The sequence below is a fragment of the Echinops telfairi genome, unplaced genomic scaffold (genome assembly GCF_000313985.2).
Source record: "Echinops telfairi isolate 266 unplaced genomic scaffold, ASM31398v2 ScPeMD7_7457;HRSCAF=8495, whole genome shotgun sequence".
Taxonomy (NCBI): Eukaryota; Metazoa; Chordata; class Mammalia; order Afrosoricida; family Tenrecidae; genus Echinops; species Echinops telfairi.
This window is the reverse complement of record NW_022111357.1, coordinates 25,176,740-25,203,341: the sequence shown is the minus strand read 5'-3', so window position 1 is coordinate 25,203,341 and position 26,602 is coordinate 25,176,740. Positions and strand designations below refer to the sequence as shown.

Genomic DNA, 26,602 nt, shown 5'->3' with positions numbered 1-26,602 from the left:
TGAATTCTTTCGATGTACACAGGTGTTTTATCTTCAGTATATCCCACTTGTCAATTTGTGCCTCCTCTGTGTTTGTGTCCTTTCCTATTTCTGATAGCCTATGTATTCCCTGTGCCAAAGTTCTCGTGTTGGTCCCAATTCCCTCATTTATGGCCCTAATCATTTGGGGTTTAACTTCAAGGTCTGTGATCCACCTTGTGCATGGAGTAAGATAAGGGTCTTGCTTCATTTTTCTGCAGGTAGATATTCATTTTTTCCAGCACCACTTGTTAAAAAGGATATCACCTTCCCATTTGATATTTTTGGGGCCCTTATCAAAGTTTAGTTGTCTGTATGCTGATGATTTTATTTCTGGGTTTTCAGTTCTTTTCCACTGGTCTGAGTATCTGTCATTGTACATGGGTTGCCTTCTGAATGGTTTGGGAAGACTTAATGTTTAGGGCCTCTTGGGGTCCTTCTGCTGGCTCTGAAGTTGTAGGAGCCCCAGTAGTTCCTACCCCTTAGCTCCTCCCCCAGCTCCCTTCTCTCCACGGAGAGCAGATTGGGCTCTGGCCGGCAATGGCAGTGGTCCCTAGACTCTCAGTGACCACCTGGAACAGGAAGTAGATGCTAGCTCAACTCCTGTGGATCTTTGCTGGGAAACAGAGCACTAAGCCAGAGCGTTTAAATCAGGGGAGAGGATGCTGTCAGGGCTTTGGAATTGGGACTCATATCCTGACTCTGCGTATTGCTGGCCACGTGCACTTGTTCTTAAAGTTCCAAATTCTCCAGGCCTGGTTCCTCTGCTGTCAAAGGGCTAAGCGCTCCTCCTTTACTGGGTTGTTGGGTGTACAGATGGGCGCCGACTGACATTTTCAGAGTTATGATGGATCGCATTGACAAATATTAGTAATGTACTATATACCATGTTGCAGCAGATAATTTATCATTCTCAGAAGGAGCCGTGGGCTAGGCCTGGGGCTGCTAACTACAAGGCCAGTGGTTCAAACCCACCATCTGCTCCACAGGAGAAAATGAGGCTATTCCGTGAACGTTTCTAGTCTTGGAAACGCTATATAGGGTTGCGCTGAGTCAGAATCAACTTGCTAGCAGGGGGTTTGCCTTGGTTATAATCATTCTCAGGTGTTCGGGAAGATACTTACATGTAAAGTTTCCAGCCCTCAATGACAAAAAAGGAGTTTCTAGAGATACGGACAGTAAAAGAGAATCATCATGAAGACAAGACAGGGAAGAGGTCAGCACCGACGTACTATGGTGGAGTCCTTGGAATGGGACCCCGTCACAAACTGGGAGCTGCCTGCGCTGTAACAGAGGGTGCCCATGAAGCACTCAATAAAGCAGTTTCATGGGAGAAGAGAGCCAAACCCAGGCCCAAGAGGTTTGACCCCAGCAGGTCAGTCCTAAACACAAGTCCTAGGGCACCCAGCAGGTCTCTGGGGAGGAAAGTGGACCTTCTTTTTGCCTCCATGGGCTTCCCTGGAAGCACTTACCTCCATCCTCCATCTCCATTGGTGATGCTGTCATTGTCTCGGCTCTCATGGACGGAGTAGCAGCAGTCATGAGTGAGGCAGACAGCGGGGGGTGGAGGGGGGGCAGAGGCATTCCCACCCCCCACCTTTGCCTGGCATGCCAGTCTGCTAACACACCAGCCAGGTGCCTCCCATCTTCCCCAGGCCCAGCTGAGAGCCTGCTTCCAGGTGATGTCATTCCCCATTGCTGCCAGCAGAGGTCACTATTCTCCCTTCTGGGCTCTCAGAGAGCCCTGTTCCTTTGTCCCCTTCTGGACAGGCCTTGGGTGGTACAAATGCTGTGCTCCCCACGGCTAGCCTAAAGGTTGTTGCTCCCACCCCACCCAGCAGTGCCAGGGGGATAGGGCTGGCTGTCTGCTTTTATTAAGGTTCAAGCCAAGACTCAACAACACGACTGTCATGGGAAAATGTGCTTTCATCATAGCTGGTCAACAGAGTGTCAGCCGGTTCATGTGCTTCCTTACTGGGGGAGGATGTTCCACACGAGTGTGTTGAGGCCCATAGAGAAAACCAAGAAAGATGGTGGGCATCCAGCTGATGTTCAGGGAGGAGGGATGGCAAGGAAAAGGAGAGCGAGAATGATTGCCTAGCCCAAGAAATGTGGTCAGAGTCCCTGAATGGTCCTTCTGGAAATTGTCAAAATGGGGTGAGTCCTGCTGTACATTGTTTCTTCACCACCACCACAAAAATAAAACACGCTCTCAACCAAGACCATCCTCTGGCTCAGGTCTACCCTGTAACACAAGGGGCACTGTGAGTCCACTCTGACTCCGCCTGACTGACTCAGTCCATCAGCCACACATCTATGGACCGCTTCTGCTAGACCGGACCAGGGCCCTGGGGGGTGGGGGGAGGCACAGACACGAAATGGCAACATACCAGTCCCTCTCCCAAGGAGCGTGGTCTAGGGAAGCAGGCACTAGTTGAATCAACAGACTAGTCTGAGCAGGCCATGAGCAGGCCAGCAGTGGCCAGTGCTGTGGGTGGTTTGCCGTGGAGGCCTTCCATGGACCAGTCTACTCCATCTCCATCTCTGCAAACAGAGCAAGCCCTGCCCAGAGGCCTATAGGTGAGATCTGATTCACAGGGGACCTGGGACCCTTCCTCTGTGTGATTCATGGCCACTCTACAAGGGGTAAAAAGAATTTCAGCTTAGTGGCGAGGAGACTGCTGTAGAGACTGATAGGTTGAAGGGCCACTTCAGAATGGCCCAGTACTAGAAATGCACTTGCTGAGGAAGATCGAGGATTGCAGCCTTCTGTATGGATTTCGGCTCAATGGAAAGAAGACCCAAATCCTCACAGCGGGACCAATAGGTAACAGCGTGATAAATGGAGAACAGGAGGACGTTGCCAAGGGGTTTCTCTTGCTTGGATCCACAACCAGTGCTCATGGAAGCAGCAGTCAAGCGATCAAAAGACAGGTTGCATTAGGTAAACCTGCTGCACAAGACCCCTTTAGCATATTGAAGAACAAGGATGCTACTTTGAAGACTTAGATGCGCCTGGCCCAAGCCATGGTATTCTCCATGGGTGCATCAGCACAGTGCTGCCGGAGGAGAATATGGGAAGTAGCATGGGCTGCTGAAAGGACAAACCGACCTGTCCCCAAATAAGTACGGCCAGAGTGCTCCTTAGAGGCGAGGACGGCAAGACTTTGTTTTATATGTACTTTGGACATATCGTCAGGAGAAGAATGTCGTGTCCTTGGAGAAGAGCGTCTGCTTGGTAAAGTCAAAGGGCAGCAGAGGAGAGGAAGGCTCTAGAGGAGATGGACTGACAGCGGCTGCCACAACAGGCTCAGGCCCAGGAACACTTGTGAGGCTGGCGCAGGGCCGGCAGTGGTTGGTTCTGTTGGGCATAAGGTCACTCGGGTCCAGGATCAGCTCTAGGGCACCCAACAATATAACAAGAGCAACAACAGAAATACAGGTCCCCAGGCTGGGTCTAAATTTCGGGGATGGAGTTTGGGAATCTGTATTGCCCAATAAGCTCTAAGGCAGTGGTTCTCAACCTTCCTAATGTCTCGACCCTTTAATACAGTTTTTCATGCTGTGGTGACCCCCCCAACCCTAAAATTATTTTTGTTGCTACTTCATAACTGTAATTTTGCTACTGTTATGAATTGTCATGTCAATATCTGATATACAGGATGTATTTTCATTTTTATAAATTGAACATCATTAAAGCATAGTGATGAATCACAAAAAATATGTCATTATATGTTGTGAAACATTTATTTCTAATTAGAAATAAATGAAATTTTGTCTTGAAGCATGGTGTAGCATGGGTACCAGTCTTCATATGTGGGTACTCATATGTGGGTGTATCTGCATGTGGGTGGACCCCCCTGGAGATGGATAGAGGAGCGGGGTCTCAGTTCCTAAGACCACAGGAAATATGTGTTTTCCGATGGTCTTAGGCTATCCCTGTGAAGGGGTCATGTCCACAGGTTGAGAACTGCTGCTCTAAGGTAAGGCAGCCAGTGGTCAGGTGTAGGAACATGGAGGGAGGTGCTTGGGAGGTGTGGGCTCCCAGCATGGCAGGCGATCCTGTTATTCTGGGGCAGAGTGGGAGCACAGCTTTCCTGATCGACTCACTCAGACCCCTCTGATAAATATGGGGGGGACGGGCTTTAAGAGGTCCATGGAAAAATGGAATTGAAAAATAATGGGATCTTTTCCATGAACTTTTTGAGACTTTTGTGTGCCCGGATATCATCCTCAGACTGTGAGGACCGGGTTCCTGGTACTAATTGTATACATTTCTCAACTTGTGTTGGTGCCCCCAGTGGGTAAAGGTGTGTGTGTGTGATCTATGCCTGACTAATGAATACATAATTGCGTACCACCATCTAACATATGTGGATGTTGCAAATTTATGTACTTTACAACCTTAGTATGATCTATATAACAGTATACATAATTCATGAACCATATAGCAAACCGAAACCTAACCCCACTGCCATTGAGTAAAGTCCTTACAAAGTTAGAATAATCTTATTAAGGTGTGTTGAAAGCATTTCAATCTTTTATGGCGAGGATGTTTCTTGAAATGTGCTAGCTCCCTGCCGTGTCAAACAGAGCGTAGCCCCTGTAACATTGTGATATTTTTCTGAACGCTTCTGGCCCAGCCTGTTTAGGTTGCACACAGAGGGGACACGGCCTCTTGTCCTGTACTGTCTGTACACTCCACTGCCCACTCAGAGTCAGCAAGGCATTTGGAGAAAGGGTGATGAGTCTCAGAGAAAGAAAGATTAGACCTGCAAGTCAATTATCCATCAATCTCCTACCAGTAGCCCGGGTATTGGAAAACCACTCATTTATTAAGGTGGTGAATCCCTGACTTCGATACTCTTAAAATTGCTCGGCCACCTTATCTCAAAATCTTTGAGTCATCAATTCCACAACTGCTGAGTTAGTCGATCAGGAATGTTGCTCAATTGGTTTCCTATAAATTCAGGGTACCAGCTGCCAGACGCCGAGATTACTCAGTTTATAAACTTGGAACCTGCTATTATCTTCTCAGAGTATCTCTTGACCTAGAGACAGCTGAGCTATCGCAGTGAACATCGAATCCAAGGCCTGATGACTTTCAGCTTGTTCAGTTCTTCGCGTAGAACATCCATAGAGCCTTTTAGTGGTTGATGCTTTTTGAAGTGTTTGCAAATCCACCATACAAAGGGGGCCTCTCAATATCCCATCTGACTGAGTTGGAAGCTGAGCGTCAGAGACCAGTGTCCTACCTATCAGGGGGGAGCCAGGATTGGGACTGGGTTCTCAGCAGCCTTACAGGGCTCCTCATGGGACTGGTTGGGTGGGGGGGGACCTTTCCTCACCCAGTGCCTGACACACCAAGCACCTATGTCCCTGCTGGACACTGAACGCTTCACATTGGCAGGAGGCAGTGACTGCGAGTGTCTCACGCTGTTTGTTCATGAAGACACTGCGGCACCGAGGGCTTAGCGTTTGTTCCGGGAGCCGCAGCGGGGTACAGAGAGCATGAACCTGGGAGCCCTCCGCCTGTGCCAAGGCAGACACCCCTCCTGGTGGCAGCCCCTGAAGAAAATGCAAGCTCCGGGACAGACGGCATCCAGGCTCGGTCTGGGTCTGCAGGGAGGTCCTGGTCCGGGCATCCACAGGCTGTCTGTGACCCTGACCCCCGGAGCCACAGTGACAGCCTTGAGGGAGGGGGCTGACGAGGGCCTCTTCCTGCGGCCTGCTTGGTCATTCTCTAGAGCGTGCTGCCCTGGGAGAGGCCCCCGCCTGCCGGGGAGGAAGGAAGCATTCACCCACAGCTGTCACAACAATAACAATACAGCCGACCTGGTCCCAGCTGCTCTGGACTTACCAGGCAGGGTGGGGATTGTCATCCAGACATAATGCCATCGCTCACCCCTGACACTTTGTGGGGCCAGTGTCATCATTTCCAGTTTATAAGGAAAGACATGGCGGCTCAATGACTCATCTCTATGATCCCAGTGCTGGGCGTCCAGAGACAGTCCAGCTGGGGACCCGGAGCCCACACACTTGACCCCTGCCACCCTCAGGCAGATGGATCAGCATCTCCGGCCTAAGCCGTTAAAAGCTTACGCTCCCGGGCCCCACCCTAGATCTATTGATTCAGATGCCCCAGGTGTGAGGCCCAAGAGCCTGCATTCTAAACAAACTCCTCCAGGTGGCCTTTGTTCATCTTCAGTGGGATTGTGCCATTTGGGGTGGTGAGGGAGGCACTAGGGATTAGACTTACCTGGCCTGGGCTCTGCTGCTTCTCACTGACTGAATTATCTCTGGCAAGAGAGTTAACCTGTCAGAACGAGTTCTCCTATCTGTGGAAGGAGACCGGAGCACCCGCCCTGCAAGCTCGCAGGTGATGGGGCAGAGATGAGAGAGTGCACTTCCATTTCTAGGATGGGGGAGCTGGGACAATGTACTGTCTGTCCTTTTTCTCAGGGAGCTGGCAGCCACCCTGTCGCCATTTGTAGCTCCTCCACTCTGGGACATTTGCGGGGTGGGAAGGGCCACCTACCCAGTGAAGACCAGCTGCTGTCATCCTAGAGCTGGACCCTGGAGGGGAATGGGAGAGAGTGTCAGATGCCTCCCGGGAGGGGCTCAGGAGAGGCAGCCCACCTGCAGAATGGGCTTTGAGCCCACTTCCATGGCCTCTTGGAGTGGCGGGAGCCACTCAGCCGAGGGTGAAGAGTTCATCCCTGACCATCCTGAGGAAGTAGATCAAGTGCCCCCCCTCGACCCTGTCCCCACTTTGTCACCATCAGAACGCGCTCACTAGGAAAGAGATCCAGGTTTGGTCAAAATCCCCTTTCCAGGGCTTTGTAAAGACGCCAGGAGGTGGGTGGCATCCTGCCAGTTCCATTGCTTACACACTCAGTGTCAGAGAAGCACAGCAGCCGGCCCAAAGTCCCACAGCCGGGAGGTAGTACCCCAGCCGGGAGGTAGTACCCCAGCCGGGAGGTAGTACCCCAGCCGGGAGGAGCAGCCTGCACGTCCCTCTCCATGGTCGTTCACGAGTTCCCGCACTCAAGCACACAGTTCACACGTGCCGGGGGTCCTTGGAACCCCCAGCTGGAGGAGTCGGTGCTGAAGGAAAACCTCAGGGAGACCAGGGAAGAGAAAGGATACCCGGCGGGGGGCGGAGGACTCAGGGTGGCAGAAGCGACTGCTTCTGGCTGGGGGGCGGGGCAATGGTCCTTAGGGTGAGCTGTCAGCCAAGGCCCACGAGAAACTGGACCACCTCGCAAAGAGCTGTAGACAGTGCCTCCCAGGAGGGGTTCTGGGACGGGAAGGCTTGGCCAGGGACCGAAGGCAGAAAGAGCCGGAAAAGCCCCTCAGTCTTTGTCCTCTGACCTGCCTTCTGCTTTCAGAGTTTGAAAATCTGCTTGTTCATGAACTCTAATGACAACACCCCCCACCCCCAGGACCCTGAGGTGGAACCGCGGGGCATTGGGGGTTCCGTGACAGAATTCGAGCCGACGACAGAGACCAGGCTTTGACTCCTGAAGGTTGCCCCTGAGACCCAGCCACCCGGTGGGGGCTGGCCGACTGCTGAACTGCTGGCTCAGGGGTGAGCAGCTTGCTGTCCACTGAGGGCTGGCAGCTGGGGCCCGTCAGCTGATCTGTGGGAGGAAAGACCTAGAGATTGCTTTGTTGTGCGAGGCTCCCACTCAGAGACTCTCCGCCCAATGGGAGCAAACGGTGCCCGGTCCTGTGTCACCCTCACAACCCTCCCTTTGTTGAGCCGCTCTTTCAGCCGCTGTGTCAGGTCACCTGGCCCAGGGCCTTCCTCCCTTTTGTCACCCCTCTCCTTGAGGGAGCATCGCGTCCTCTGCCAGGCACTGGTCTCTCCTGATAACATGTCCAAAGTCCGCGAGACAAAGGCTCTCCATCCTCGCTTCTCAGGAGCATTCTGGCTAGACTTCTCACCAAACGAAGCTGCTCATTTTTCTGGCCAAATCAAAACCCACCCACAGCGACCCCGGAAGACAGAGTAGAGCTGCTCCTGGTGACTGCAGAGATTGTAGAATTTCTGGAGGGTGGGCACCCTTCTTGTCCTCCTAGGGGTGGCTGGTGTTTAGAACCGTCGACCTTGTGGTTGGCAGTCCAGTGCTTCTCCAGCAGCAGCAGCAGCAGCAGCAGCAGCAGGGTTTAGTCAGTCGTCTTCACCAGGCCCTCAATCCGGACTCATCGAGGCTTTCGTATTCACGGACGGCTTTCACATCTATCTCTGAGGTGGCTGACAAGACCGTGGCTTTGATCAGCTGGACCTTTGTCCTTGAAGTGCCACACCTGCGCTCTTCAGTGCTTTACAAAGCTCTCCCCAGTGTCTTGCACGATTCGATGGCTTGACTGCCTCCTCCACGAGGACTCAGGGTGGCTCCCGCGAAAGGGGCTCCTTCATAACTTCAAGCTTGCCTCCGTTTACCACGGTGTAGGTCCAGCTGTGAGGGTTTTCTTTACACCGAGTTGCAATCCGTACCGAAGGCTACGTGGCCTTTGATCCTCAGTCAGCGCTTCCAGGCCTCAAGCATCCTGCCGGTATACCGGCACCCAGCTTCTAGTACCACGGCAACATGCAAGCGGCTCCTGTCCACCAAGTGGCAGACACACGGTGCTGTCCACCTCAGAGGCCGGCAGGCTGCCGGGCTGAAAGCTGAGCCCCGGGGTAAGTTCCCTCTTGGGCGGGCAGTGTGGCGGAGGACCACAGTCTGCGGGGTTCGCTAGGACCAGTACGGCTGGCCCTCCCTCAACAGAAGAACAACTTGGGTGTTTGGTTCCACGTTTTCCCCTCACTCGATCCAGGAGCTTCTACTGTGGTACTGTGTGGAGTGGTAGGGCGTGCTCGGTGGACCCTTCTTGGTTTGGTCCAGGATCGAGGAGGCTGAGGTTGGCGAGGTCCATCTGTCCTAACAGAGACGGAGGACATCATGCTCAATGAGAGACGTCAAACCCTAATGGCGAATACGGTATAAGCACACCATTATAACAAGTCGAGGGAAGGTTTACACACAGAAGGAAACCTTTGTGGATGGGTGCTGGGCTGGGTTGGGAGGATAATTCCCAAACACCCACTCCGTTGAGCTCCAGCTACCTCATAACTGCCCTAGAGGACAGCGTAGAGCCGCTCCCTGGGGTCTCTGAGGCTGTGAATCTTTATGGAAGCAGACCGCCTCATCTTTCTTGTGAAGAGAGGCTAGTCGGTTCGAACTGCTGACCTCTCAGTTAGCAGCACAATGATAACTCCCTTTGCTACCAGGGCTCCTTCACTAGATAATAGAGTAATTTGGGTGGAGGGAAAAGCAATCTACAACAAATGGTTAACTAGTACAATGCCACTGGAGCCCTGGTGGCGAGGTGGTTGTGCGCCGGGCTGCTAGCCAGCTTCCTCCTGGGGAAAATGATGAGGCTTTCTACCCCTGGGAAGTGTGACAGTCTCAGAAGCCCACAGCGGCAGATCTAGCCGGCTCTGCGGGTGGCCTTGAGTCAGAATGGACTCAGGGGCAGTGAGGTTTGTTTGTCCGGTTTGTACAATGCCAGTGCAACCTGATTGATGAATTTCAATATAGAAGTTGGTCAGATCTTCAATGTTATTATTTTTGGAATTAGTGGTTGGCGCACACACACTTGAGCAATGGTTGCATTAGCTGGTCTTCCTTGCAGACATATGTAGATCACTCTATCATGGACAGTATTGTGCTTCAGGATGATCTTGAAATGTTCTTTTTGACGACAGATGCAACTTCAGTTCTCTTTAATTTGACATTCTTACACAGTAGAGGATGTGATTATTGGATTCATAATGGCCAATAAATATTGGATTCACAGTTCAGTTCGCTGCTGGCTAGGATATCGATCTTGATGAAGTGGTCCATTTCATTTGTAACAACTTGCCATTTCTCTGGATTCATACATTCCACGTTCCACATTATTAGTGATTCCAGATGTTTCTTCTCAACTTCAGCCATGCTGTATCTGCTAATGAAGGCCACAAGAGCTTGACTCCATCCACATCTGCAGCAGATGGCACTGGAGGCCGTATCTGGCCTCCCCTGGCCTCCCTGGTGCCAAAAGGCAGGGGTCCGACACGCCCACCTGCTCCCCCTTCTTTATCCACTTGGACGCCCACTGTGTCTCTCATGGCACTCTCCTTCTGTGCTGGGTCCCCTGATTCACTGGCATGGCCACACGGAACTCACCGCACGTCCTCACACTTATGGGGGGTTAGTAGGGAAGTTAATAGGTTACCCAAAGTCAGGATCAGCCCCGGGCCCACAGTCCATGCAACACAGCTCCTTAGCCAGCAGCCAAGTCTCTCTCTGGGCCTCAGTTTCTTGGCTTCTGCCCCCGTACACCGGGAAGCCAGCCTGTTTGTCACTCTCTCCCACAGTTCCAGAGTCTTGGTGTTGCTCCTCTGAGTCTCTGTGCCAAGCTCTGGTGCCTCTGGTCTTGGCTTTCGCGCCACTTCAGACAGACATCTGGAACGTACTTTGCCAATGGCCCTGGGATTTTCTCTCTGGTTCTTAAAAAAAAACAAAAACGTTCTTGTGTAGAGAGAAATGGCTTTGATGAAAGTGTGGTTTTTGTCTTTTAGCACACCATACCCCCAAGGAGACTAAGGGCAGGACTTGGTTCACACTCTTTGCTAAGGTCAGGTCTCAACCCCACCCTAATCCTGCCCATTAGGATAGCAGAGAATGCCCTCCAAAATGTGGCCACAGGACTAGAGTTCATAATTATAACACGTCACATAAAGAATTACCGCCCAGAAGGCATATGAAAGGGCTACATCCAAGCATCATCAAGATGGGCTTTATTTGAAGAGGCAGCTCTTCCCTGGTCGTATTTAGTGCCTTCTGTGTTCTGCTGCTGTTCATGACGTTTTCACTGGTCAATGCTTTTAGAAGTAGAATACCGGGTCCTTCTTCCTAGTCTTAGCTTGGAAGCACCACTGAAACCCGCTTCCCATGGGGGACTCTGCTGCGATTGGAAACACTGGTGGCATCGTTTCCAGCATCACAGCATCACACAAACAGGATTCTTTTGTCTCACAGGGCCATGACTTGGGACTGACTTAACAGCACACAACAGCAATATGATGCTGCCCAGGTTTAGCAGAGCTTCCAGACTGAGACAAACTAGAAGCAAAGGCCTGATGATCTACTGCTAAAACCAGCCAGCAAAAAGCCTGTAGACGATCATTCCACTGTGCACGGGGTCACCATGACCAGTTGTGCATGGGCCGCCGTGCGTCAGGGGCAAGGGCAGAGGATAACAAGAAGCCAGGTCACAGACCGAGAGAGACCAAAGATCAGGCCCTGACTTCGGGTGGCCAGGCTTCCTTGGGGTTGGGCCAGTTATGGGGCTTACTTGAGCTCTGAGCAAAGCTGTTAGGGATGCCAATTAAAATGCCCCCCAAGGGGACACTGAGAAGGCAGAAAAGATGAGAGGAAGATAGGACCCTCAGCCCCCTCTCCTCCCATCACAGAGATGGGGCAGGTGTGCAAAGAGTGTGGGCATTTGGGGAAAGCAGCCAGCTGGCAGAAGAGCAGGGCTGGAGAAGGCCTAAGCCCATCGCTTTGCCCCGGGGGTGGGTCTCCTGGACATCAGCTAGTCACAGTGATCCCAAAAGCAAGGGCTCAGCAGGATTACTCCCCATTACTCCTGCCTCCTGGCCTCCTGCCTTTGGCACACCCAGCGGCACTTCTCCATCCCTTGATGCGGCTAGTCTCTGGTAGGGGCAACCAGAGCTGAGTCATGAGTGGTCCCAGTCAAGAGTGTGGGAGGTGGTGTGGGGTGAGGCCCTGGAGTCAGAGAGGCTGGGTTTGAATCCCAGCCCTGGTACTTATCAGCAAGTGACTCATTCTGAAACTGAACACATTCTGTTCAGTTTCAATTTCTTCAGCCCTAAACGCAGATAACACTACAGATGTTCTGCAGTTGTTAAGACAGTTGGTGAGTGGGCACCACAGGTATGTGGTAGCTGAGGCACCCTCCTCCGCTGGGTGTCCAACATGACCAGGAAGGAATAGGTGGGGCAGTAACTTCACCTCCCTTCCTGCACTTGCAGTCCCGAGGGTGAGCTGCGCTGACAGGAGAAGAGAAGCCCCACCCCTACTCCCACAAGGGCCTCTCTTTCCTATGGTGAACCCACTGGGTTGAAAGGATCCCGAGAAGAGAACTCACAGAGGGAGTGTCATCTCTTGCCAACAAGGGGAGGAACTCGTAGTGCTGGCTGCCCTGAGACCCACCTGCCCACCCCCTCCCCTGGTTCAAAGCCCCACGGCTTTACCAAGCTGAACTCCATTCATCCAACGCATATAAATTGATCGCCTACTATGTGCCAGAGCGGGAGGACAACAGGCACTGCCCCTGCTCCGGAGCTGGCCCAACCTTGGTCATGAATGTGCGTCAGTCCTCGGGCCTGGAATCCTCCTCACCCCAACCCTGACATGTTGTGTTCTTGCTTGGAGCTAACAGCAGGAATTCTATGTGGACTCTGACAACCCACCCCAACCCACCCACCCACCAAGCAGACACGTGCTGTCTTTAGTACACGGGGACTCCTCTGTGTCCAGGAGAGTGGTGCTCCCTGGGGGTTCAGCGGCTGGTGTTTTGGAAGCCAGGTCTTTCTTCCGAGGTGCCTCTCGATGGACTCAGGTCTCCGTCCTTTTGGTTAGCAGCCATGCATGTGAGCTGTCTGCCCGCCAAGGGACTCCCTGGCTTCTCTCAAAACCCCCAAACCAAAGGTCTAAGGCATAGGTTCCCAAACTGACTTGGCCCCATCCCCACCCCCTTTTCAGAAAAAAAATGACTCAGTGTCCCACCTAGCAGTGAAAAGTGTGCGTCATATAAGCCATAATCCAGGATAAAGTGTAGGTATCTGCTTTTGCAGCCCCCTGCCACACCTTCCCATTCCTTCCAGGGGTCACTATCACCCACATTGGGAAACACTGGTTTAAGCCAATCTGGGCAGTGCAGGGTCTTGGGAAGTGCTGGGTTAGGATAGGGGTGTGAGCCAGACCGGAGAGTTGCATGGTTTGGATGGTGAAGGGGGTTATGGGAAAGAGACACAAGGAAGAGATGGCATCTTTTTGGCTGGAAACTACAAGGAGGGGAGGAGAGCCCAGAGCCGGAAGGAACCTGGCTCTTGGTGACATCACCAAGCCGAAAGAGCCATGTGGGGCTGCTGGCTGCCTTGTGAACTGAGATGATCAATGCTGTGCCGCCTACTGAGCCACGGTGCCTGGCCGGAGGCTGCCGACAGATTGCTGCCAAGTACGTGCCAGGGGAGACAGAAGTCCAAGACCAAGAGACAAGTGCAGCTCGGCCTGCTCCTGGGTGTGGGGCCTTAGGCACTTCCCCATCCCCTCTCCAAGCCTCAGTGTCCTTGGCTGTAGGAAAGGTGGGGTCTGCTGGGCAAATAGGAGCCATCAGCTCCTGGAGGCAGGTCTGAGTAAAGGGACGTTGTTATCAGGTGTTTGTACAGCTTGGTGAGCTGTGTCCTCCTCCTGATTGTTCTCGGGGTTGACTTTAGATTTGGGCACTACCTGCAGCAACAGTAATTAACATTTACAGGGGACGCATCACCACCCCTGTCTGTCAGTTGCCCTGACTGTGGTGGCTTGGGTGCTGCACAGAGGCTGGAAGTCATGTTGTTGCTGTTGCTGTGTACCATCAAGTTGGTTCTGACTCATGGTGACCGCATGTACAACAGCGTGAAACACTGCCCGGTCCTGCGCCATCCGTGCCATTGTCCTTATGTTTGAGCCTATTGTTATAGCCATGGTGTCCATCCATCGTGTGGAGGGTCTTCTTCTTCGACTGGAAGCCATGCCACTGTTATTTCAGGTGCCAGCAGGATCACCCATGGTGGGCAGTTGTCAGAGGAGCTTCCACACTAAGGCGGAGTAGGAAGAAAGGCCTGGTGATTTACTTCTAACACACGTCTGTGGATAGCAACAGGACATTGTCCAACATGCTCGCTTTGGACACGTCCTCAGGGGGGATCGATCTCTCGGGGAAGACATCATGTTTACTGAAGGGGAGGGGTGGTGAACTCGTGGGAGCCCTGGGGACAATGGACTGGCCCAGCAGTGACACCATGAACTTGAACATGCTGGCAATGGTGGGGATAATCCATGCTTCCTTCTGCTGTGCACACAGTCACCAAAGGTCCAAGTGGATCCCAGAGTAGTTTTCTACTGATCTTTTGATCTACCTACTTATCTACCATGTTCCTGACTCTGTGTTGAGAGTTTAATATATATCCATCTTATTTTATCCACACCAAAAGGTAAAACAAAATGAAACAAAAAAATGGCCACCCGGGCATTCCAGAGGGTGGCCACTCTATAAGGCCTCATGGTCATCATCCTGGGGGCTGTCTTCCCTGGTGACTGTGGGGGGCTCCAACTGCTAACCTTTGACTGCCGACTGTTGATGCCACCTGGGACCTTGCCTCTCACGCAGCTTCCTGTTTGCACCTATCCTTAGTGGACGAGGAAACTGAGGCAAAACTGAGGCACCTCCTGTGAGCCCAGGGGTCTTGTCAGCTCTGTAACTGGGATTTGAACTCAGAGTCTTGTGGCTCCTAATTCTGATGATGCCGCCTGGCATTTCACAAGTAGGTGCGCCAGGCTGGAGCGTGGCCTGTCCCTGGCATCCCGACCCCATGGCTGGAAGCACAGGTCAACATGCATGAAAGACAGCTGTGGCTCCTTCTGTGGCAAAAGTCCACCATTCCTCTGTGCTGGGCAGGCTTCCTGGAAGCAGAGCCCGAGATGAGGGGCTGTGTGCGAGCGGTTTATTGCGGGATGGCTCTCAGAGGAAACCTGCCGGGGGGTGCAGAAGACAGGCCAGGGGACCAGGTCCCCAAAGCCAGGTGAGAGCCGGGCGCGGTGGGCTCTGGTTCTGAACTACTTTGCACATCGCAAGCACGAGTCCTGATCTGTGAGAGGGAAGAGGAAAGAAAGAAGGGACAGGTGGGGTCAGAGTCCCTGACGTTCCAGGAAGGAGCTCTGAGGAGGAAGCAGAGCAACCAGCGAGCTTTGGCTGGTAGGCCCTGCCCCGTAAGCCAGGGGAGGGCTGCCCTCCCAGAGACCGCTGGCACTGGAGCCTTTGGGGACCTGGTGTCTGAAGCAAGGGTAGGCCGCCTGGCCAAGCCTTCGCTTGAGGGCTATTTCAGAATCCTCTCTGGGCTAGGCACCACTCTGAATGCCAGGGACAAAACCCAAAGTCCCAAGCCTAGTAGGGAGGAGGACACAGGGTTACCACTCTGGGACCTGTCACCCTGGGAAAGTCCCCTCCTGGGTCTGGGGAAAGGCTGAAGAGTAACAAGGGCAGAAAAATCAACGTGCCCTTTGGGGAGCTGACTCAGGCTGCAGCTCGGCAGCATTGTACTAAAGGGGCGCTGTGGATGCAGTGCAGGAAGGGGCAGCAGAGCCATCCCTCCAGAGAACCTGGCACCTTCAGTTGGTCCCCCGCCTTGACCCCAACCTAAGGGCTCCTCCTGAGCTGGCTTTGAGTCTTTTTTCTAAGACCCGGGTCCCCCTTCAGAGCCGACAGCTGCTGCCTCAGTTGGAGGATTTAGAAGATCAAAGAGGCACGGTAGGGGTGGCATGTGAGCCGGGTCTGAGCGTAAAGTGGGTGTCTAATCGGTGTTCACATTTGCACTTGCTTAATCAATGTCCACTTTTGAAACGTGTTGTTCCAGTCAAGATTCAAATAAGGTTCGCGTAGCCTGATTGGTCGATCAGTGCCACTCTTCGTTTATTGTGGGGAACATCCTAAAAGGAGGGCATCTGTCTTTTCCGCCAGCTTCACCCCTGTGCTCAGACTCACAGAGGTGCGGTTCTAAAGGGGCCAGGCTGCTCTACAGGGGTTCAGTGCTAGGTGGAGGCCTTGGGAATCCCGTGGGGCTTCCAGACAAGCTGGCAGAGGCAAGGGACCAGGGGGTGGAGACACATGGCGGGGCTGCAGGGGACTCCGCCTAGCACTCCGGCTTCTGGCCCTGGCAGCGGGGCCGCCAGTAGTACCGCAGGCGCTTGCTGTAGGAGCTCAGGTTGCGCTGCAGGCACAGGGCTATCTCCTTGTCACAGGCACACAGCTGCTGCTCACACCAGCTTCCCTTGTCGGCTGTGGAAGGAGGAAGGAAGGGGCTCAGTGTCCGTCCCCTCCCGATTCTGACAGCCATACAGCCTGCCCTGGCTGCAGAGGACCCAGGCTTCCACCCCTGCCCCTTCAATCATAGCCGTGTGACCTTGGACATGAACCATGGCCTCCCTGGGCACCACGACCCCTTCCTGTACTTATCCTCCATTCCGTAGGCATGGACACCTGCCAGTCTGAAGATGAAGGGAGACCAGGACAGATGTGGCCCCCGCCCTGGTGAGGTCTGTGTCCCCGAGGGGGAGGCAGGCGAGGTGGTGCTGTGCCTCGGTTTCTTTCTATATCCCAAACCCAAACCAAACTCACCTCCATCAGGTTGAAGCCAATGCAGGGGGCCCTAGAGGACAGGGTAGACCTGCCCCTGCTAGTTTTTGAGACTATCCTTGTTCACGGGAATAGGAAGCCCTGTCTTTTTCCAGTGGAGAGGCTGGTGGTTTCAAACATCCGACCTTGCGGATCACAGCCCTGTGTGTAACCATTATGCTACCAGGGCTCCTCCTTATCTTTAAGACGGGGAGAGGGATCAACACGGCCTTGGGGGCTGTTGGGAAATTGAAACAAAAGTCAGAAATAAAAGATGGCGCCCCAGTGGTAGAGTGGTTCGCGGACTGGCTGTGAACAGAAAGCTCAGTGGTGTGAACCCATGAGCCATTCCCAGGGAGAAAGAGCTGGTGGAAAGACTGACAGGCTTGGAAACCCCTTGGAGCAGTCCTAGTCTGTCTGTCCTGGAGTCAGAAACAACTCCGAGGCAACACGTCTGGTTTGGGCTCTTGGCTAAGAAGGCAAAGCACTGAGCACAGTCCCTGGTAATCCTAAGCGTGTGATTAGTGTGGGGTCGTAGCCGCATTGGGGTTCCCAGGACCAGTGGCCTTTGTGTTTATTCTGACTCCTGGCAACCCCTTGTGGGCCCCAGTAGAGCTGTGCCCTCTCCAAGGGTTACCAGAAAGATGGCCAAGGCTTTCCTCTCAGGGTGAACTTGAACTTCCCACCTTCCAGAGGGCAGCCAGGCGCACCAACCACTCATCCACCCAGGGACACTATTACCATGAAGCCCTCAGTCGACAGTGACTTCAGTGATGAGCTTCTGGGTGCCATCCCTGAGTCCTGCTGGCTTTTTCTAGGTGGGGGACCCTCTCATGGATTCGGGGACTAAGTGACCTGGGTCCCAGCCCAGACTCTGCCATCTGCAGTCAACACTCTGTAATGAAGCAGAATGGCAGTGCCTCCTCCCTTGGGCTCTGCGTTGGGGACCAACATGGGTCGGCAGGGTGATTGACCACAGTGTGACTCACTCCCCGGGAGGATCCATCTGTCTGCTCTTGCTTTCATTCTAGCAGCGGCTGTAAAGTTTGGGCACTGTGATCTCCCTGAGGCTTACAGGTGCGGAAACCAAGGCTCAGAGAGGTTAAGCAGCAGGTTCCAGGTCACAGAGCTCATAGACAGTGCGCCTGGAATCCAGGCTGACCCCTGTCCCACCCAGGCTACCTCTGGTGCATTGACAGGGCTTGGCGGACATAGGAAGCATTGCTTCTGCCCAGGTCTTGAAGGGGGTCTAAGTCCCTAAGGGCCCTCCTCACATTGCCCCTCCCCCAGAGGCTGCCTCGGGGCATGAGTGAGGGCCCTGTGCATGACCGATGCCACCCTGAGGCCCGGCCGGACTCACTGCAGTAGATGGTCCCCTGGGAGAAGTTGAATCTGTAGTGGTCGGTGTTGAAACGACATCTGTACCTGGTCAAATTGGAGTAACAGCAGTCATGGTTCTTGCAGCACCTGCGGGGAGGAGAGGGCGGGGTTGGTGAGGAGGTTGGGAGCACACCTCTGCAGGCCCTTGGCTAACGTGGGTGCCTGAATGACCCCCACCCCGGGGACAAGTCTGGGTGGCCACGTGGAAAAGTCAAGGCCCTCTGAGCTCTGAGCCATGACCACAGTAAAACCCAGACCCAACCACGGCCGCTGAGTGGACTCCAGCGCAGGGCAACCTCCCAGGACGGAATCGAACTCCCGCATAGGGTTTCTGAGCCCGTGAATCTTTACAGAAGCAGGTAAGCTCATTTTTCTCCCACTGAGCAGCTGGTGAGTTTGAACCCCTGACCTCGTGGTAACTCATGGCATCACCAGGGCTCCCTATGATCATAATAGCTTATGTTTATTGAGCGATCACCAGGCATTTAATATTGTTATTAATTGGTGTAGGCTGGGTCCTCAACTCATGGCAGCCCGTGTACAATGAAGGGATCACTACCTGGTTCCACCCCTCGCCCAGAGCCAGTGACAATGGGCTCAGGTGATGGCAGGGTTTTCCTGGCTGTGTTCAGCATCCCTGGGGCACAAAGGTCTCCACAGACAGATGGGACAGGCTGTGCATGAGGTTTATGGGCTGCGGATTGGGGCCTGGTCTCTCTTATTGGGAGGGGAGACTCTGCCATGATGGTCAGGTCTCTGTTCATCCTCACGATAATCCTCTCTCTGCAGGAGGCACTGTTATTACCCCCACTCCACTAGCGAGCAAACAGGCTCAGAGAGTTCAAATCCCTTGCCCAAGGTCACACAGCCTGGGAGTGATACTACAGGAATGTGACTCCAGACCGGGTTGGCTCTCAGGTGTCCTCTGCCAATTCCTGGGGTTGTCGTGAAGATCAAATCAAATGCAGGTGTCCCTGGCTTTTTGAAAATTCACTTCATGTTTATGAAGGACCAATAGTAGCAACTGTTTTGCCAACTGAAAGAAATCCCAAGTGGATTTTCACTTTTATGAAAGATGGCAACAATGGGACAGAGCACTCAGTGCTTGGGTGGTGTATCGGTCACGTGGGGGGCTGCACTCCTCAGGCCAGCGGTCCATGACCACCAGCGCGGGAGAAAGACGGGGCTCTCTCTACTCCTGCAAGGAGCGACAGTCTCAGAGACCCACAGGGGCAGTTCTACTCTGTCCTAGAGAGTCGCTGTGAGTCAGCATTGACTTGTGGGCAGCGAGCTTGGGTTTTTTAGTTTGATCAAAGGGGCAGTGTGCACCCTGAGCAGCGAGAGTGACGTCCTCAAGCCCTTTCCCCGGAAATCACACTTACCAGGTCAGCTGTATCAGTGAACACTGATGTCAGTGTGAATTTAGGGCTATGTATTAATCTGGTTACTTGCTTTGGTACGCTATTTTCTGGGTCTTGAATCAAAAAACAAATTCACTGTCGTTGATTGAATTCCAACGCATCGCAACCCTACAGGACCGGGTAGAACTGCCACTGTGGGTCTCTGAGACTGTAATGCTTTGCGGGAGTAGAAAGCCTCATCTTTCACCCTCAAAGAGGCTGGTGGTTTTGAACTGCTGACTTTGCAGTTAGCAGCCGAATGCATAAACCCTACACCATCAGGGCTCCCGTGTGGGGTCTGGGAACACGCAGAATTTTTTCCCCATATAAATGAACGGCCATGGCTTTTGTTCCTTTATGCCATTTCCACCTTCAAAAGGGATCCTAGACCTGCTCTGCTTTCAGACTGGGGGTCCGGGGAGGAGGAGCCTGCATTGGCAAAAACAACTGACCCTACAAAAAACAATGGCGAGAGCCTCTGTGGGGTGACTGGGTTTGGGCTTGGAAGTGTGAGGGAGTGGCCCCTGAGACTCCGGGGAACCCTCTGGAAGGGGAGGGCTGGGGGCTGCATCAGCAGAATTCCTAGCACACAGCACACACGCAACAAGTGTTCCCGGAGCGGATGGGAGGCCAGGAGAGGGGCGAGGTGGAGGCAGGGCAGGAATGCCGCCCGCAGGCTGAGCCCGGGAGGGTTACCAGTCTGTGGCATCCTTGGGTTGGCCTTTGCCACCAGGTCCACAGTGACAGCCGTAGAACCAATAGGAGATGAGGGGGATCTTCCCGGTCACTTGTCTGACCATCTTGTTCAGGTTCAGAACCCCGCTCTGGATTGGGATCACACCTGCCAAACCGCCGGCATAAGGAGACAAGATGAAATCAGGGGGTGGCCGGGGGGTTGGGGCAGGTACCGCTATGGAAACATCACCCTAGTGACCCCGTCCGTGCTCACTCGGGCCCAGGCACCACCCGGCAGTGTCTCAGGCGATCAGTATCAATTTTTCAGAGCCACCGTGAAAGGCGTGCGACTTTTCAAAAGTCCGCAAGCACCCTGTTATGGAGTGCTTCCAGATTTCAAACGAGTTGTGAAGATAGGACAGCGAGTTCCCACGCACCCTCGCTGCTTGCTTCCAATGTTATCACGTACAGGGCAGGCTGCGATACATTTGTCAAGCTCAGACCCTCCCACTGGCACAAGGAGTGCTACTGTCTTTCTCCATTTCACTGATGGGAAAGCGGAGGTTCAGTACTTGCTCAAGGTCACTGCTACTGCCATTGGTTTGGCCTGGACTCCCGGTAATGCCAGGTGCCAGGGGGCAAAAGGCTGCTTGGCCCTGCACATCCCCACGGGGAATGGCGGATCGGACCTTCCGCATCCACAGACGTTTCCTTGGCAGAGACTTGGAAGTAGATCACCAAGCTGTTTACTTCCTAATCGATCGGCTGCACTCAAGTCATCTCAACACCGTGACAGCACACACGCTGCCCCCACTGATCGACGGTGGTGGCTTTGAAGGAGCTGCATTGGCCAGGGATAAAATTCGGGACTTCTGCATGGAAGGAGAGAACTGCCGCTGCCTCGAGTCTAAAGTCATAAACCCACTGCCACTGAGTCCGTTCCAATCCACAGCGACCCTTTGCGAGTTTCCGAGGCTCTGACTCTTTATAGGAATAGACAGTGTCATCCTTTTCCCTTGGAGCAGCTGGTGGCCTCAAACCCCTGACCTTGGGGTGAAGGTCGTAAAACAAACAAATAGAAAAACCTCACTGCCATTATGCTGATTCTGACTCATAACGGCCCGACCCCCTAGGACAGGGTAGAACTGCCCTGCTGGAAATCCTGTGGGTTTCCGAGACTGGAAGTCTTGTTGGGAGTAGAAAGTCTCCTCTACCTCCCGCAGAAAGGCTGGGGTTTTAGACTGCTGACCCTGCAGTCAATAGCCACGGGCATAACAACTACGCTTTCAGGGCTTCTGCCCAGGTTCACAGTGACTGGTCAATGCAGGAGCCAGGACGACAACCCCCAGGAGTCTGCTTCCAGTCTCCATCTCTATCGATTTCCCACTGGGAATGAGCCTCCCTCCCCTACAGACACTCATACATTAAAGAGTGCGTGTGACCAGTGGGTCTCTTGGAGGGCGGCCTGATCTATACAGGAAGAATTGTCATGGCTAGTTCAATTTCAATCACACTCACTGCTGTTTAAAATGGATCATAAGGGGAACGTATTTCATCAGGAGAGAGGATTGCATTATTATGTTATGCCAGAAGAAATGAAATCTATGCAGGCGATGAGTTCAGGGGTGAAGTTGGGAGAAACGGACACGAGGAGAGGGGCTGAAATGTACACGTGTGCAGCCTCTCGAGCGGATTGAAGAACATGCGAGCGTTGCCCTGGATGGAGCCGAGGGTACGAAGGCTGGCCTGGTGCTGCCAGGAAAAGGGAGTTGTAGTTAGTGACCTCTTACTATGTCCTTACTTTGAGCGACCCTAGTTAGGGTCTCCTTTGGGAGAATGATGTTGGAATGAAAAAGAGGCTGAGCCTCCTGAGCTCTAGCAGCCCTGCACAGGAGGGGGCACGGAAGAGAAGCTTCAGCAAGGATCCTTGCAGTGGACAGAGGGCAATGGCTGAGTGGCAGCTGGTCCTTGTAGACTTGTATCCTCGGAGAAGTGTTTGGACACTTCTGTTTTGACCTGGTGGTGAGTTATCATCAATTGTCATCAATAAATATGGCCCTTCTAGCCATAATTCCTTAATGATATAGTAGTTTAATTCAGGACTCTCTACACCTATTACTGCAGTCCCCTTTGGAAGCAGTCCTCTACGGTGGATGAACAGGGTAGGGAACACTAGTGGCGTAGTGGTTACACGTTGGGCTGCTAACTGCAAACCCAGCAGTTTGAAACCATCAGTAGCTCCTTGGGAGAAAGACAAGGCTTTCTACTCCCGTAAAGAGTGACAGTCTTAGAAACCGACAGGGGCAAGTCTACTCTATCCTAGAGGATCACTATGAGTTGGCATTGACTCAATGGCAGTGAGGTTTTGGGGTTTTTTTGTTTTTTGTTTTATAAATAGAGGGAGTGAACCAAGCCCCAGCCTTTGTTTCCTGGGGCACATCTTTGAGTCTACCTTAGCTGAGGCTGTAGCTTAGAGACCATTCCTTGTTTCCCTTGGATGGTGTTTATAAATACCCAATGCACCTCTCCTTCCCTGGAAAGCCAGACCTCTGTTTCCTGACCGAGCTCTGGTGGAAGCAAGGAGTCCTGCTGTGACTTTTGGACACTGTGGGGTTCTGGCTGGAACTTTGCATTCGGCTCGCCTCTGCCTGACCTTTTGGGTTGGGCACTGAACAGCAAGCAGATCCACTATCTCATGAGAGGTTTGCTCACAGTTTTGTGAGTTTCTGTGGGACACTGCTATGAATCACAGAACCCAGGGGCACGAGGGGATGCTCAAGGGAGGAGTGGGGGAAGTGGAGCAGCAGGGCATCCTGAGGAGTTGAATATCCGGGACATCTTTGATCTCCAGCTCCTTGGGACTAGTCAAGTATTGATTCTGCTAAAAGAAATGATCGCTCTAGTGGTTCCTACTGCACGGGATGCCAAAGAGAACTCTTACGAGCTGTGACCTTGAGAATGAATCACACACAACCCACCCTTAAGGGCTGGATTAGTGACACAGAACTCAAAGGAACCAATTGCCAAGAAGAGCTTACAGTCCCTCTTGTGGGCCCAACAGAGGCCTGAACTTAGAATGTTGCCTTCTTGATGAACGTCATCTCCCTTTCCACCCCAAATGTAGCTCTTTCCATTTTGGCTCCGAAATACACTAAACTCACCCTGGAAGGTTGAAACTGTGCCTTCTAGCTGTACGCTCGTTTGTGGTTTCTATCTCTGTGGCATAGCTGCCTCTTTGCATTTGAGAGATGAATTTCTGAAGGTGGAGTGCAATTTTCTTCAAAGTTCCCACTGAAATCTTGGAGATGTGTTCCTCTCCAGAATTTGGGGGTCCCAAGATATCCTAAAACCTTAATTAAAAAATTCAAAATCCTTCTTAAAAAGCAAAGCCCCCCAGCACCTTTTGAGATGGATTGAGAAATGGATTGAGAAACTAAAATGATTTGCCAGCAACCCCAGTTTTGCATTGACTCTGCTAAAGGGAGAACGGAAACGGCCCCCTCCCCTCCCCTTGGGATCCGAGACAATCACAGAAATGAAGGGCTTGAAGATTAGAGCGTGCTGTGTGAAGGTACATGATTGTTATTATTCAGCCAAAGGGACAGGCTGCATAGAGTGAGGAGGACAGACCTCACTTCTGTCATTTGGGTCCAGCACACCAGAGCTGTCTGCCAGCAAGCTGCCAGCCTCTGAACTTGCAGGCTCTCACCTGTCCTGGGGCACACCCGATGGGTTGGCAGCCGGGTCTTCTCTGGTCCAAACAAAGCACGGGGCTAGGAGATGGGCAACTAAGCACCACTCCCTGCAGGGAGGGCCTGGAAGATTGGAGGCCTCGGGGGATCTGTGCATGGGTTACCAGGGCAGCAGCCCCTAGTTTAAGAAGGTGGGTGTAGAGCCTGCCTGCATTTCGTCTTCCCGTCCCAGCCGTGGGGGCTGACACCCTACTCACCAGCGATCACCACCAGCACACACAGCAGCGGAAGTCGCATGGTCCCAGAGGAAGCAGGAGCAGAAGTACCCTTCGCTGCAGGCTGCCCCTTATAGCAGAAGCCGTACCCTCAGCCCTGCCCCTCTCAGCTCCAGCTCCTGGGAAGGCGTGTAGTGCGCCCCTCACTTCCTCTTTTGTAATGCTCTGGAATTTTAGTTATCTTTTCTTTCCTCTCTGACTGCAAAAGGAACACATTCAGGGTAGAAAATCTGCAAAACACAGCAAAGAGAGATTAACAGTGGTCTGTGAGAGTTTTGTATTCTCATGGAATTCAGACTTTGGGAAGCATTGCAGGGGCACCATCAGCTTTAAACCTCAAACCCCAAACACCCCCAAAGTCTTCTTTGAACCAAACTGTGAAAAACAAAAACCCATTGATCCCATTTAATCGACTCTGACTCATAGTGACCCAGCAGGACAGAGTAGAAATGCCGCACTGGAAAATCTTTACAGAAGCTGGCTGCCTCCGCTTTCTCTCATGGAGCGGTTGGTAGGTTTGAACCGCTTGCCTTTTGGTGAACAGCTCTGTCATTTAACCACTGAACCACCAAGTCTCCTCAATCAAACTATAATTTAGTTTAATTTGTAAAGAATATTGGCCTTGAGCATTGGGCTCCTCTAAAGAACTATTTATGTGAGTCAGCATTTGGAAAGATCAGACGGGAGGCTTCGGGACGGTGAGTTTTTGTAAATGGGATAGGAGCCAGTTGGAAGAGGAGGCTTCCAGTGTTTGCCCAACTTCAAGGCTGTGATCAGTGTCAAAGACTTGTATATATAGAGATGGTCGAATTGGTGTATTTCTGCTGCATCTGTTTCAACAACAATAAAACAGGGTATTTTTAAAACTAAAAGGACAAAATCACCTGTGGATTCATTAAGCACCATTAACATTTTGGTGCATATCACCAGGAACACTGAATTAGGGAAATTAATGAATGCAGGCAATACAGGATTAGGTTTCTGTGAGACTCTGGTCTCAGCATTTCTTTCTTTCTTTCTTTTGGTCAACTGCTAAATGCATCATCTTGTTTTACATGTACTTCTGTTTAAACATGCCTCATTTAATATACATTACTGACTCATTAGTATTGAACTCATGGACCAGGACTCGGGCCCGAACAAGTATTTTTGTCAGTACTGCTGCCTGCAGCTTATGAAAAATGAGAGCATTTCTACCACGCGTATACCAACCAGTTAGGCGAACAGATATCCATTGCGAGAGAGCACCACGTGGCTGTCAGTTTGGCACACTGTGCTGGCTTGCATGTTGCTATGATGCTGGAAGCCATAACACTGGTCTATTTCAAATGCCACAGGCTCAGCCATGGTGAACACGGTTCACTAAGAACAGACTGGGAAGAAGGCATAGACTGCCCATGTGTGGAAAATTACCTGCTGAGAATCGGAGGCAGGTAGTGAAACATTGTCTGATGTCGTGTGGAAGATGAGCTCCTCAGGTGGGGAGACACTGCCCCCTCTAATGGGAGCTGAGCTTAATGATATAGATTGAACAAAGCTTTGGGGACCTTCATCTACTGCTGGGCATGACTTAAATTTAGGGGAAAAAATCAATGGCAGATATCCATTAAAATTTTATGTGTGGACTGTACAGAGCCTAAACGTAAGAAAATTGGAAATTGCCCCAAATGAAAGGGAACACAGAAAGATTGATGTCCCGGACATTAGTGAGTTAAAATGGACTGGCACTGGCCAATCTGAATCTGACCATTGTGTGGCCTACTATGCCTGGGATGACAGACCCAGGAGGAATGGGCTTGCATCCATTGCAAACCAGAGCATTTCAAGATCTACTCTGAAGTTCAATGTTGTCAGTTAGAGAGTAGTACCCACACACCCATAAGGAAGAGCAGTCAAGATGACGATCATTCAGTTTAATGCACCAACCACTAAAGCGAGGGATGCAGTAATGGAAGAACTCCACGGTTTTCTTCATATTGAAATCGATCAAACATGTAATCAAGATGCATTGATAATTATTGTTCATTAGAATTTAAAATTTTGAAACAAAGAGGAAGGATCAGTATGGGAAAATATGGTCGATGATAGAAATGAAGCTGGAGATCGCATGGCAGCATTTTCTAAGAGCAACAAAGTCTTCATTGCAAATACCTTTTTAAAACCATCTAAACCACAACTGTATACATGAACCTCACCAAGTGGAACACAAAGGAATCAAATTGACTCCCACTGTGGGAAGAGATCATGGAGAAGTGCATGCTCAGCTGCCAAAATGAGGCCGGAGGTTGACTGTGGGGCAGACCATCAATAGCTCATATATATGTGTGTGTATATATACCCTAAATATATATATGTCATATACATATCCTAAATGTCAAGAATATCTCAAAAACAGATTTCTGCACTGAACCCTATTCAACGAAGAGCTGATGAGCTGTGGGGTGACATCAAGAACATTGTATGTAAAGAAAGCAAAAGGTTATTAAAAAGGCAGGAAAGAAAGAAAAGAGCAAAGTGGATGTTAGAAGAGATGCTGAAACTTACTCTTGAACATAGAGTAGCTAAACCAACTGTAAGAAATGATGAAGTGAAAGAGTTGGACAGAAAATGTCAAAGGGCAGCCCGTGAAGACAAAATAAAATATTATAATGAACTGTGCAAAGACCTG

The 26,602-nt window shown here is 51.9% G+C and overlaps 1 protein-coding gene across 2 annotated transcripts in view; it reads right to left on the bottom strand.

The window, feature by feature from the left end:
* Window positions 1-15,785: 15,785 nt before the first annotated feature.
* The window catches only part of LOC101647629 (group IID secretory phospholipase A2), a 34,086-nt gene continuing 23,269 nt past the window's right edge, over window positions 15,786-26,602 (bottom strand). Inside the window, exons 2-5 of one of the 2 annotated variants that reach the window (XM_004705386.4) lie at window positions 23,917-24,164; window positions 19,989-20,133; window positions 17,873-17,979; window positions 15,786-16,176 (exon numbers count right to left, since the gene is read on the bottom strand). In XM_004705386.4, the coding sequence (XP_004705443.1) occupies window positions 16,031-16,176; window positions 17,873-17,979; window positions 19,989-20,133; window positions 23,917-23,956 (438 nt within the window). In that variant the 5' untranslated portion in view covers window positions 23,957-24,164 and the 3' untranslated portion in view covers window positions 15,786-16,030. The remainder of the gene's footprint in view (window positions 16,177-17,872; window positions 17,980-19,988; window positions 20,134-23,916; window positions 24,165-26,602) is intronic. The other variant, XM_045299176.1, reaches the window with a different exon arrangement.